General features: G+C 44.4%; 1 protein-coding gene across 5 annotated transcripts in view; it reads right to left on the reverse strand.

Moving 5' to 3' along the window:
- Nucleotides 1–13,371, reverse strand: part of NDEL1 (nudE neurodevelopment protein 1 like 1) — a 29,771-nt gene extending 16,400 nt beyond the window's left edge. For 2 of the 5 annotated variants that reach the window (XR_004425935.1, XM_033139578.1), the window contains exons 1-2: nt 13,221–13,371; nt 764–861 (exon numbers count right to left, since the gene is read on the reverse strand). Coding sequence is in view for 3 of the 5 variants with exons in the window: in XM_033139578.1 (XP_032995469.1) it covers nt 764–855 (92 nt within the window). In the remaining 2 variants the exon portion in view is untranslated. Of the gene's footprint in view, nt 1–763; nt 862–11,853; nt 11,942–13,220 lie in introns of those variants that run through there. The other 3 variants (XR_004425936.1, XM_033139581.1, XM_033139580.1) reach the window with 3 other exon arrangements.
- Nucleotides 13,372–14,115: the final 744 nt, after the last annotated feature.

The raw sequence follows: 14,115 nt of genomic DNA on the forward strand, positions 1-14,115 counted from the left end.
GTAGTTTCTACCCACCCCTGTATTAACTCCTTAAAAACTCACAACACATACCTTGTTTAGGAAGCCAACATCACTTTTTTTTCTTTCTTTTTTTCCAAACCATACTGCTCTAGGCAAGAAGAAGCTAACAAGACTATACAAAAATTACCCACCAAGTCAGAACAATGAATCTACTATCTATCTAATCTCTGTGGGGGTGGGGGTTTCTGGTAGCCCATAATGGCTGTCTTTGTCTTTCATTCCATACTAGTATTCAGGCAGGAAACTGAATTCATTCAGATCACGCATGTGCTGGGCTGCTATCATGCAATATACAAGAATCAGAGGCTTAAACAGCATCCTAATCACTAGAGGGAGCCATAAGCTCCTATAACCTCAGAATGACCTTATTTACCAAAATTAGGCTGCCCTGTACCTAAACTAAACTTTAGTAAAACTAGAACTTTTAAAGATATACAGTTTAACCCCACAGTGAAGCATGAGACAATCTGCTAAGGGCAGCAATCAGCAGCATTCTTGAGATGATAAAGGACCCCATTGTTTGCAAAGGCAGATTTCAAACAGTGCAAGGCCACTACTGACAAAGAAATTCTATTCCTGCATCCCAGAGCACTTAGCTCACAGCTTTGCTGAAGACACGTGGCTTCCAACCACATGCTTCTTACTGCTGCAACAGACATTTAAAAGGTTACCTCAAAGAAAGTAATTTAAATGCATTAACTAGCTAGAAGTGAAACTCAGTCTACTACTACTAGAACCATACCTTTGTTTATATTTCAAAGATAACTCCTTCCAGTATGCAGTTTCTTCCTCTGGACATGAAAACTCAGGGATTTCTTCACAGTCCATGATCATGGTCACCTGCAAAATCCAGAGTGTTTAACAGGATGCTCCTGATATGGCCTACTGGTTTCAGATAAGCCCCAGGACTATCAACATTCCAAAGCAACAAGTAGAACTATACGTCACCTTCTATTCATCTCAAAAGAAATGAGTATGAGTGATTGGCATATTTTTTATCAGCAATTAAAATGTTTTAAGTCTGGGTTGAACCAGGCTGTCAAGAGTTCTCTGAAGATGCACTGTTGTATTTAAATTGAATCCCACTTTAAATGTTTTGGGGAAAATAAAATAAAAACACACCCAAAATGTACCACGCTATTCAAAGAAGCTCGAAGCTACAAACATGAGGCAGTGGAAGACAGGAGTGGCTGGCGTGCTCTGGTCCATGGGGTCACAAAGAGTCGGACACGACTAAACAACTAAACAACAACAACAACATTCAAAGAAGGGTTAACGGAGATGGAACAAATCCAGCTAAGGAATATGCAAATGATCACATTTTAAAGCAGGCATTGGCTTTTCAGCCAGGTGGTAAGACCTGTAATTACTGGAACTAACACTTCTATCACCAACTGAATAAGATCATAGAAGTAAAGTCTGGTCAGCAATTTCAGCTGAGCAAAGATTTTTTCCTGCCCTACAGACAGTGAGAGGCTGACAGTGTTTCAAACTGCCCTTTCTCTAGCACCTGAATAATGAATAGAAATTGGCAGAATGGCTCTACAACATTATCTGTTCAGAAGCACAAAGATAATGAACTGCTTTGACATGCCAACAAAAACATAGGGTAGCACTTCAAGAGTACATTGAAGGCATAGACAAAGCACTATAGCTGATGGAGGCTAGAAGCTCTACTAGAGGTATGGGGAATCTCCAGACTGTGACCCAATTAGGCCCTGCATGGGTCCCAATTTAGCCTGCTATCTCCCTTATACTACACAAAACTTGTTCCAAATCTGACATGGTATGTGACATCAGCTGAGGGCAGGTGGAAACATGGTTGCCAGTGCACAACCTTAAAGTAGACTCCTGGTTGTGCTGATAGGTGCTCAGTTCAAGCTTCCTGGAATCAACTGTGCTATTGATTTCTAGCAGAGAACCTGCACAAGCGACGCTGACACAAAACCCCACACATACATTAAGTAAAATAGAAACATTGCCACCCGACCCCACTCCCACCCACCATGGCCCCCTCCATCTCTTTCCCCCCTTTCTTCCTAATGTAACACTAATGTCTCAACAAATGAAACTGATCTGTAGAAAATGTAGCCTGAAAAAAGAGACATTGCACATACTTTTATAAACCAAGAAATCTTTAATAAAAAATACATTAAACAAAAAACAAAAGAAAACTGTGCTATTGATTTCCTCATAGGGAACTCCACAGTCAATCCTTGAAGCGACTTGCAAAGAATGCAGCAGCATTTTTTGCAAGCTCCTAGCAAAGAGCCCTGGTCAGCACTCCCCCTAGTGCTATGACCCTAATCCAAATCACTGAAGCTTTTTAAAATGTTAAACATAGGCAGTCTCTCATAACACATCTAGTTTAGCCCTCTGTGGTGCACAATTCCAAGCAGCATTTGTTCCTCCTGATTTATTTTTCTTATTTAACAGGATTTATATAGCACTTGATCAAAACCTCTTAGCAAGTTACATTAAGATTACCAATAAATTTAGATATCAAAAGCAAGTTCAATTTTTTCAAAGGCCAATAGGACTCATTATATATCATTTTTACTGCCCTTAAATCACATTCCCACAAAAGTTTGAAAAATAAAATAATAATTCAATTAAAATTTAGTCAGCTGCTTCCTTCCAGAGGACTGTTAAAGCCCCCATTCCTACAACAGATGATCACTGCTAGCATCTGAGTCAATGTTGTAGCCACTCCACTACAAAGAAGGCATTTGTTTTACTAACTTTTGAGGTGCCACACAGGAAGGAATGAACTGCATTCATGATAGCTTTTCATCCTCCGCATATGTAAAGATGCTAATGCTGTTAACCAAAGAATACTGCTGAATTCTGACAAGCATCAATAGCCATTTCCCCCTCCAGGGAAACAAACTGGCACATCCCATATTTCTGTGACCCACATTTCTGACCTGAACATTCAAAGTACACACATAAAGTATTCATCTTACTGTACAAAACATGACAAAGAAAAAAATATAACAGTTCAGAACTACAATTCTTAAAAAGCAGTATCGTCTGAGGCCAAGCTTGAGAAAAGTATCATGAATAATGATAGTGGAGAAATATAAACACTGAGTAATCAAGAACAAGGCAAATGTATTTCTTGCCCAATACTTTATAGATACAAAAAAGTCAAGGTGACTTATAAGTTAAATATAAATCTACTGCATATACCGGACAACTTTTAAATAATTTTATAGAAACAGTATCATAGTCCAATGGCCAACAGATTGGAGGTCATGGAGATGAATATTTTGGTCACTGGGCTATGATATTGTTTCAACTTATGGGTTACCTTTTTATTATTAATTTATTATTACCTTGACTTTTTTGTGTCTACCTAGAGTATAAATGTTGACCTATCATTTCTTACATTCTGTTACCCCCCTTCCAATCACATGATAACTGCACTGGATCATAACCAATGCACCTGATCCAGTGTAGTCTCCCTGAACTGGGACAAAGAACCCTAGCATGTAAACAGACATCATTGCGATAAGTGACTCATGGAATAGATCAAATTGCTAAGTGGCATTTTGGGACTTGGCAGACACTGCCTTCTCAGTGTGGCAACATCAATGGTGTTTGTGCCAAAGTACTATTTAAAACACTCTGCACCATTCCAGGAATGAACTATTTGTGGGTTCTTCCACCCCATAGTGTGCCTTTTTCAAATGACTTCTTCCAAGGACAAAACAAAATTTTTAAAAAAATCCTTCCAGTAGCACCTTAGAGACCAACTACCGTATATACGTGAGTATAAGCCGACTTTTTCAGCCCATTTTTCGGGCTGAAAAAGCCGCCCTCGGCTTATACCCAGGTGAGGCGGGCGGCTGCAAAGGGACAAGCGGCAAGAAAGGGATCCTTTCTTGCTGCTTGTCTCCCCTGCCCTGCCGATCCCCCATCTGTGCCTGCTCTCTGATCCCTCGTCCTGTGCCTGCTCTGCGCAAGGCATCGGGGAGTGAAAAGTGGTGAGAAATTGCTCCTTGATGCTTTTTCCTCTCCGATGCCTTGCACAGAGCAGTTACTGCTCTGTGCGAGGATCGCCTCCTCCTCCTCCTCCCGTCCCTTCTCCACGAAGAGGAACAGAGGTAGCGACGGGGGCAGCGGGAGCAGGAGGAGGACAAGTATCGAGCAGGCGCGCGAGCCGGCTCAGCCCCAGAGAGCCTGTTGCTTTTGCCCCCATCCCATCCCAGCTCAGTCCACCATAGAAACTGCCCACCCTGAAACTACCCACCCCTGAAACCTTCCCAGAATCTGTTCCCTTAATTCCTCCCTGAATATGCCCCCTCCCCCTGAGCCCTCCCTGTAAAGAGACCCTTTCTTTCCAAGCCTTCCCTCTTAACCCCTGTCCATCCCAGCTCTGCCCACTGTAGAAACTGCGCTGAGACTCTATGATCCTGTGCCTGCTCTACCCCTGCCCATCCCAGCTCTGCCCACTAGAAACTGCGCTGAGACTCTATGATCCTGTGCCTGCTCTACCCCTGCCCATCCCAGCTCTGCCCACTAGAAACTGTGCTGAGACTCTATGATCCTGTGCCTGCTCTACCCCTGCCCATCCCAGCTCTGCCCACTGTAGAAACTGCGCTGAGACTCTATGATCCTGTGCCTGCTCTGCGGAAGGCATCGGGGAGGGAAAAGTGGGGAGAAAGTGCTCCTCGATGCTTTTCCTCTCCGATGCCTTGCACAGAGCAGTCACTGCTCTGTGCGAGGATCGCCTCCTCCTCCTCCTCCTCCCCCCGTCCCTTCTCCCCGAAGGGGAACAGAGGTAGCGACAGGGGCAGCGGGAGCAGGAGGAGGACGAGCAGGCGTGCGAGCCGGCTCAGCCCCAGAGAGCCTGTTGCTTTTGCCCCCATCCCATCCCAGCTCAGTCCGCCATAGAAACTGCCCACCCTGAAACTATCAACCCCTGAAACCTTCCCAGAATCTGCTCCCTTAATTCCTCCCTGAATATGCCCCCTCCCCCTGAGCCCTCCCTGTAAAGAGACCCTTTCTTTCCAAGCCTTCCCTCTTAACCCCTTCCCCCATCCCAGCTCTGCCCACCCTAGAAACTACCCACCCTGAAACTTTCCCAGAATATGCCCCCTTGCCCTTGATGCCCTCCCTAAATATGCCCCAACCACCCCTGAAACATTCCCAGAATCAACCCCCTTCCCCCTTAATCCATTCCAGAATCTGCCCCCTTAATTCCTCCCTGAATATGCCCCCTCCCCCTGAGCCCTCCCTGTAAAGAGACCCTTTCTTTCCAAGCCTTCCCTCTTAACCCCTGCCCATCCCAGCTCTGCCCACCCTAGAAACTGCCCCCATCCCAGCTCTGCCCACCCTGAAACTTTCCCAGAATATGCCCCCTTGCCTGTCATGCCCTCCCTAAATATGCCCCACCCACCCTGAAACCTTCCCAGAATCTGCCCCCTTCCCCCTTAATCCATTCCAGAATATTCCCCTTGCCCCCTGAAATGTACCCACAATATGCCCCCTTACCCCCTGAGCCCTCCCTGTAAGAGACCCTTTCTTTCCAAGCCTTTTATTGGTATTTATTTTTATTTTTGAAATTTACCAGTAGCTGCTGCATTTCCTACCCTCGGCTTATACTTAAGTCAATAAGTTTTCCCAGTTTTTTGTGGTCAAATTAGGTGCCTCGGCTTATATTTGCGTCGGCTTATACTCGCGTATATACGGTAAGTTTGTTCTTGGTATGAGCTTTCGTGTGCATGCACACTTCTTCAGATTCTTCCAAGGACTTCACTTGGATTTACAGTTTAAATTTAAAGCACCAAAATGGCAACATGAGACGTTTCAAACAGGCATGACTGAAGTAGTGCAATGGTAGTTTGCCCTCAGAGGCCTCTCAGAAATGAAACTCAACAGGTCTGGAAAAATATACAGTAGTCTGTTACAAGCTGATTATGTTGTGGCTTAGGTCTAGTAACATGGATAGCACAATTTCCAGAAAGATGATAATTGGCAACCATTGTGGAGAAGGCATTTCAAACGTAGTACATCTTTGCTTGCAAGTTTCCAGGCAGCTTCTTCGCAAATCAGTTCTAAGCAAAAACACCACAGAAGTATAGAGGAAGTGAAAAACTAAGCAGATAAAGAGACTTCAAAAGCAGGCTAAGGTCCTCAGAACAGGTGGTTTATGAAGCATGAAGTCAAATCCTCCAACAACATTGACTGACATTTTGCAAAGCCTAATGAGAGTATAACTAGTGATCTGTAAACTCTGTTGGCCAATTAATGGAAAGGAAAAGAAATAAAATCTAAATGTGCACCAAGAATGCAAAATAGTCTTCAAGAACGGGGAGTCCTCAACAGATAACTCTTTTCTCCCCCTCCACTCTGCAGCTCTAATCTGAAATCTTCAGAAACTGCTCGCACTTAGGAAATTCCCTGTTGCAAAATGCACCTAGAATAACCCCCCCACACACACACACAATATGTGAACCTACTATAACTGCTAACTATGGCTAGCTAATTTCAATCTCTGATTAAAGGGCTAATCGTTGTTTCAATTTCCAAATTAAAGGCAACGTATGTCTAACGGGTGGCACTGTGGGTTAAACCACAGAGCCTAGGGCTTGCTGATCAGGTCAGCAGTTCGAATCCCCGCAACGGGGTGAGCTCCTATTGCTCAGTCCCAGCTCCTGTCCACCTAGCAGTTCAAAAGCACGTCAAAGTGCAAGTAGATAAATAGGTACCGCTCCGGCAGGAAGGTAAATGGCGTTTCCATGCGCTGCTCTGGTTCGCCAGAAGCAGCTTTGTCATGCTGGCCACATGACCCAGAAGCTGTAAGCCGGCTTCCTCAGCCAGTAATGTGAGATGAGTGCCACAACCCCAAGAGTCGGACACAACTGGACCTAATGGTCAGGGGTCCCTTTACCTTTACGTCTAATGTTAACTATGATTGCACTGGAAATGCTTAATCATACTTAACACTAATCTGGGGAAAGTGTGGGGAGCAGTTGGAGGGGGATTGCCAATTGACCCAGCATAGTGTCATAGCAGCCCATGGACTGCAAGAAGATCAAATCTGTCCATTCTGAAGGAAATCAGCCCTGAGTGCTCACTGGAAGGACAGATCCTGATGCTGAGGCTCCAATACTTTGGCCACCTCATGAGAAGAGAAGACTCCCTGGAAAAAACCCTGATGTTGGGAAAGATTGAGGGCACAAGGAGAAGGGGATGACAGAGGATGGGTTGGACAGTGTTCTCGAAACTACCAACATGAGTCCAAACTGCAGGAGGCAGTGGAAGACAAGAGTGCCTGGCGTGCTCTGGTCCATGGGGTCACAAAGAGTCGGACACAACTAAACAACCACACAACAACAGCGTCTGAACAGAATTAGGGATAAAGCCCATCATCCAGAGGCACTGCCACATCTTCTGTGTTGCTTTCAAAAAAGAAAAAGGATTTGCAAAGCAGAGGTTCAAACTGAAAAATAAGTTTGTGTGCATATGTACCACTAAGTACAATCTTCTAAGAAAAATTATTCACATTATTATTCCTTAATTGCATTCTTACAATCTATGTAGGAAAGCACCTAGAAAATGGCACAGACACACATCTTTGTGATGTGTAAGATTAGAGCACAAGTATGAGACAAATGGACAGCAGACAAGCTTGAGTTCTGCCAGATACATCTCTAAGACTCCTCTCTGATCACATCCCAAAGTCACATGTTTGAGGTCACTTCATGTTTACTTCACTGCACATTTTAAAATGCATGTAGGAAGCAGTCATAAATTTATGAGGGGGGGACAAATACCAAAGTCACATTTTAAGTGGCAATTACTCAAGCAAACAATTATTTATCTTCCTCAGAAGTGTGTTTGAGCATTATCTTAAGATCTAACTCACTTCAGAATACTGAATCATATGCTTCTGGCAACTGGCTGGGAGAGGATGTCAGCACTTCCTGAAACCTGTGTTTATCAGATGCTGCTCTGGAATCTACAGACTAGTAAGGTCACATAATGATTACTCAATGAAAGGTCTCAGTACTACTAAAAACAACCAGTTTCATCAAGGAAAGGAAGAATTTACAAACTGCAGCCTCTGATCACCTCTTCACTGATACCAGCTGCCCAGTAAGCTTACAAGAAAATGATGAATGAAGTTGTAGAGTACTAAAAGAAGAGAACAAAACTATATCCACCCATGGGGGCAGAGCAGCAGAATAAGGTGTGTGGCACATGTAGAGAACCAGGGCAGATCAGGGTTCAGAACAGTCACTGTTCATTTCCTTTTTGTACCTGTTCAAATACAAACAACACCTCTCAAGACCGTATGATGGCAAATAAGAACTGTAAAGTGAATCTACACTGTGGTTGCCTTTAGATGTACTGTACATGGTAAGCTATGGTTATGGTTTATCATGGATGCAGAGATCATTCTCACTTTACTTCTCCCTACTAATGAGCAGCAGCAACAAGCTATAACGCTTGGCTCAACAGAACAAGGGATTGGGATGTATTTTTCTCCAAAGAAGCCGCTGTTTGGAGTAAAGCAAACCATGATGCCCAGTTTGGACATTGAGCGAGAGCCAACATGTTAGCTGTGGAAGTGGCAGTATGGCACAGCTTAACTGCCACAAAGTACAATAAACGTAGCAAATAAGCAATATATTTTGAACGTGCAAGTCACTCAATGGATTTGGCTGTTGCTCTGAACAAGACTCCTGCTACCAGGATGGCTCTTGGATGAGTGGTTGCTACAAGTGACTATAAATCATAACACTTGGCCAAAGGTGATGGTTTGTACTTCCACTTGCAATCAAAAGCAGTTTCTGCATTCAATGTGAACTAGTAACCATGGCTTACTATGAATTACCCAAAGAGAGTGCTGCATTTATAATTTTTTTAAAGCCATCTGCAAGAACAAGGACAGCAAATGTGTGTTGTGGTAGGGGAAACTTAACATGATTCTTTATAAGATAACCTAAGTTCTTCTGAGAAGGTTTATCAAAATTAAGGATAATATTCATTCAATAGGACCCATGGAGGGGAAGGTGGGAAGTCCAGAGATTCAGGGAAATATCTAAATATGGATATGTAATTTGTATTGTTATAACTATATTTGTAATATCAAATAAAAATTATTTCCAAAAAAAAGTATAACATTCATTCAATCTTGTCCTGCCGTTTTACCGGTGGGGCGGGTGTGGGGGGGACTTATTTAGTGTTCCTCTGGCAAGTACATTGATCAAACAAAAACTACCTCAATTGCAATAGCCTCAAATACACATTTATTTCCAGTTCCTAAACTTAGATGCAAGAACGTCAGAAAACCACTGAGTGGGGAAAAAACCTATCAATCCATTGTCATTAGTCTACATTTAGAAGCACAGGATTATGGTGCCAGACTTCAGTTTTTGAGACCAGTTAAATGTTCTCAGAACTGCAGAGTCTCACTCTCTCTAAACTCAGTTGTGAATCACCCACTCCTTCCCCTTTGTTCTTATTATTGCCAAACAGCAAGCCTCCTGGGCACAGCTCTGACGCTCTCAAGTACTTATTACAGTACAAAGCTCTACACTTTTTAAGAGGAGTCATCCTAAATCAGGCCCTAACTGCATATTGTGGCCAGAAGCCACACTGCATGCACACACAGTTCAATGTAAACTTCCCCTGACTTTTTTTTTAATGAAAAGTAGGCAGGAGAGGACTCTTACCACTTTCCCTGCTAACCATTCTCCTTCCAATGTCACCCATGCAAGACTGCACCCCAACCCTGCAACATAAGATACATGTTCACATATTTTCACCTGCAGTGAGAAAGGAAAGCTTGAGGTGAAAGTATTTTGGAAGGAAAGGGAGGGAAAAAATTACAATGAATGGGCAGTTTCACCTAAACAGCAGGAGGTTGATACCTGCAAGTCCTTGCAAACATGCAAAAAGCAATGCTGAAGACATGTATCAACATTTCAGTCTAATATATATTGTTGCAGATAATGTATCATAAAGACAAACTGACAAGAACCCTCCACAATAGAATATTTGCCTATGTTATAGAACCAGCAGTGTAGTGTGCCCATGCACTCAAGACCAGATTATGATGTTTCATCTTGACAGAAGACCACCCAACAATTATACACTACTGCTCCACATTCATTTTCAACCTCCAAGCTCTCAATAAACCCACAAAAGAACATAACCTACCAGTGCCTGGCTATTTCCCTACCAATAAAACCTGCAAAATGTGTCCACTTTCTTCCTGGGGCTCTAGGACTGGACTATACTGTAACCACACAAGGCTTTTAATTGAAGCTATACTGGAGTTCCATGTCACCTCTGGCTTTTAAGGTTTGGAGGGAACCAGAAAAATTAAGAGTTATGTTTTCAGCATACAAACCATTAGGCAAAGAGGTCACCAGGCATTTGAGAAATCTGCACCAATAGTTATAATAATCATACTTATTATTAACATTTACAAATTCTTACAAAAGAATGTCAAGTAGATTATCCATGAAAAGACAAAATAAAAACATCAACATTACACATTTTAAAATACATAGCACAAGCAATCATTAAGTACTGTATATCACAGCACAATTAAGAAACATCAATCTCTCTTGACATCAGTATGTTCACTAGAAAAAGTGACCAATGAAATAACAAGTTAAAATATAACCTCAAAAGCAGGAAAAGTTTGGTCTTTGCCTGGTGCCGAAAAGATGTTAATGTGGTTGCCAGGAAAGCCTCTTTGGGGACATCATGCCAAGACATCAAATCTATCCACATCGTGAAATATAAACTAAAGGCTTTCACTTCCTATCCTATTTGAAGTAGCTGAACTCTCAATGAAGGCTTTACTTTCCATCTCATATGAATCTGCAAGGGCCAATAACATTAAAGCAGTTGTATCACCATAAATTTGAGTGTAAGTTATGTCTAATACCAACAATGCAAAAACTGCCTCTGTGATTGCAGAACATGGTTGAAGACATACATAGTAAGGGCAAAAAACCGGATGGGTCAGGGAGCAACAAGAACAGCAGCAACTAAGATTTTACTCTGCAGCTGTCTCAGACAAAAAGCCTTCAGCTCTTTGGGGCAGAAAACTATAATTAGGATTTGCTTTGCGTGATTTGGTGGGTAGGTGGGGTTTTTTGTTGTTGTTTACTTTTGATCTAGAATAGCCACCTTCCAACAACTTAATTATCTCCAAAATAAAATGCAGCATCTGTAACCAGACCTGCCTCTTCTCTCCACTAAGCAAAAGAAAAATATTTTCAGTGACTCATGGGAACTTAGTGCTCTGACATCATCAGTATATTTGTGTATCCTAGCAACCACCTGACAGCAAAACACCTAAGCTTTTCCCTTTCCCAAACTTGGCAGGCTAGTAGTTAAAAGGATTCTACAGTGAAAATCAACATTAACAAAGGAGGAGTTGTTTGTATAAAACATCTGCTATTATCATTATTACAGTACTGGTGTACATGTAGCAGACAGACCATATCCAGTGTGATCAACTATTTGACACAGGAGAAGGGTACAGAGGGAGTGGAGGGAAATGGAGGCAAGAGTAATAAGGGGAGTCGGGGGAGATATGCTTTCAGTTCACTTCACAGTTGCATATAATGGAAGCAACCTCATTTTTTGTTTTCATCCCTATTCACATGTAAGAAGTGGATGGAGGCGGGGAGGTTACTGGTTTATATTGTTTTTGTTCTTTGTCTTGTATTTTTAGATGTGCACTGCCCTGAAATCTATAGGTGAGGGGTGGTATAAAATTTCATAAATAATAATAATCTCATTTTCAGAGTAAAAGGAGACCCAGGGCAGTGGAGTTGAACCCTGACCCTTCCTCACCTTATCTGTCCATTTCCAATCACTGCAGGCTTTCTCCCCTGGATGAGGTGCAACACAAGAAGTGAGCCCAATGGGAATTAACAGAGGAAGAAATTATTCACCTCACCTAGACAGCCTTCAGATGTACCGGTAAACATTAAGAACCTACGCATTTAATATATACAGTGTGACATGTGACCAAGTAAGTGTGACTATCCTCAGCATCTCCAGCTTAACCTTAAAGGGTTAAGCCAAATCCTTAAAGGGGGCATTCTTCTTTTTCCTATCACAACACACAGAGACTCAGAAGGAAGGTTATATACTCTTTGACATTTCTCCTAATTTAAAAGCAGGGTTTGCTCGCTTGAGAAATTCACAAACATCCCAAAAAAAGATCTTGCAAGAGAAGACCCTGAGTCACTCCTGGGAACAGACTTCAATACTGGAAAGTATCCAAGCCGCCCAAGATTTTACACACAAGGGGTTTGGGGCCTCGCTTGTCGTAGAGCCTTATCAGCTGGAACAAAAGCTGCGGGAGGTACCTGGCAAAGGCTGCCAGAGGCAGGAAGAGAAAGGATAAATCAGGGCGGCCACAGGGTTGGCCAGGAGTTGGAAGTCACTCACAGGCCAAACGCCGAACTGGCAGTTCAACAGACTGGAGCCTGGAGCGCTTAAATGAAGGCCTGAGAAGCGGCAACAGGATGCCCGCTTCTTACTAAGCCCTGGGTTGGCACGAAAGGGAGCTGGTGCCGGCGGTGCAGAACCGGAGGCAGGCCTTCATCTGAGGCCGGGGCCTAAGAGGTAGCGGGGAGGGCGGCGGCAGCGGCGGGCCGTGAGGTGAGTCACGAGGCCAGCAGCAGCCGGAACCCTTCGGCGTTAACGGTCCAGGGCAAGGAAGGGCAGGTTCCGGGCGGGCGGGGCGCCGAGGCGTCGCTGGCCGACAGCGTGGCGGGCGGCGGTGGCGCCACCAACAGAGGAGCGACAAACGGCAGCCTCCTCCCCTGCCTGAGCGGTGGCAGGGAAAGGAGGGCAGCGAGCCCTCGGGGGGGGGGGTGAGGAGGCCGCCCGCCGCTCCCTGATGTATGAATGACACGGCTTCAAGCCAGTGACAGTCGGCCATGGCTCCCCTTCCGACTAATAGAAGGCCGGCAGGGGCGGAATCTGCCCCGTTGTCGCTTCGCAACCAATCCGGTACGAGCTCGCGACGAGGGAGTGAAGCAGTAGTGCGCCCGGTGGGGGTGGGGGGAGAGATAGGACCGGGGTGGGGTGGGGGCTCACCCGGTTTCGGCGGTATCCCAGCCCCGCTCGCGCACTTCAAAAAATCCACCCACCCTCGCACACAACACACGGGCTCTCTCTCATACACACACTTGCTCCTCTAGACCCACCCTTGTTCCTCCTCGCGCTCCTCAACCGTCCAGCGGCGCTCTCCTCCTACCACTGCTGCCGCTGCTGCCACCGCATCGCCTCAGTCGCTGACACAGCTCCGAACCCTGCCTCATCCGGGCAACCCACCGCCTTGGCTACGTCACAGCAGAAGGCGAGGTCCGCCACGAGACAAGCACAACCCCGCTCAGGGCGGAGCCAGCCAGCTTGAACGGCAGGCCGCGGGAAAGTGGGCGGGGCCATGTAGATATGGTTACGCCCTTTTCGAGAGAGCGCCGTGCCTATTCTGAGACTCGCGCGTGAAGCAGCAGCGCGGGTTGTGCGGCGTGGTCCTCCTGCTGCACGAAACGTGATACTGTAGTAGTACTAAAAAGCAAGATTAAAACTTTAATGTTCCTGTAGTGGTTTTGCTGATTTTGTTGCGACAAACCAACCCACTGGCGACCACACATGTATTCCAAATATTTACATGCCAAAGGTGTGCAGGATTGCAACCTAGTTGTGTGTTCTGAATATTCATTCAGTGTGGTCAATCTCTCCCTACCTGCATGGTTTCCAAGACCAATCAGAACGGATTTTGTTCCATTTCTTCCCTATACCTATCCAGCAATGTAAAAAGAAAAGAAAAGGCAAGAAAGAAATGTCTTACATTGTTAATACTGTATAATTAATAGTGAGTTTTTGGGTGTGTTCTATTCCCCCCCCCCTTTTCTTTGGGTCAAGTGATGCTTAGCTTCTTTCACTGGTGGATAGGATGCATATAGCAGAACCCAAGAAATAATACTTACTGGTATCATTTGTACTTGGAAGATCTACACGGGTTGCCTGTTTGATTCCAGGTGTGATGCAAAGTGTGAGTCTTACTTACAAAGCCTTAGGGTGGTCTCTAACTAAGCT

Source organism: Lacerta agilis, chromosome 2 (assembly GCF_009819535.1).
Source record: "Lacerta agilis isolate rLacAgi1 chromosome 2, rLacAgi1.pri, whole genome shotgun sequence".
Classification (NCBI taxonomy): Eukaryota; Metazoa; Chordata; class Lepidosauria; order Squamata; family Lacertidae; genus Lacerta; species Lacerta agilis.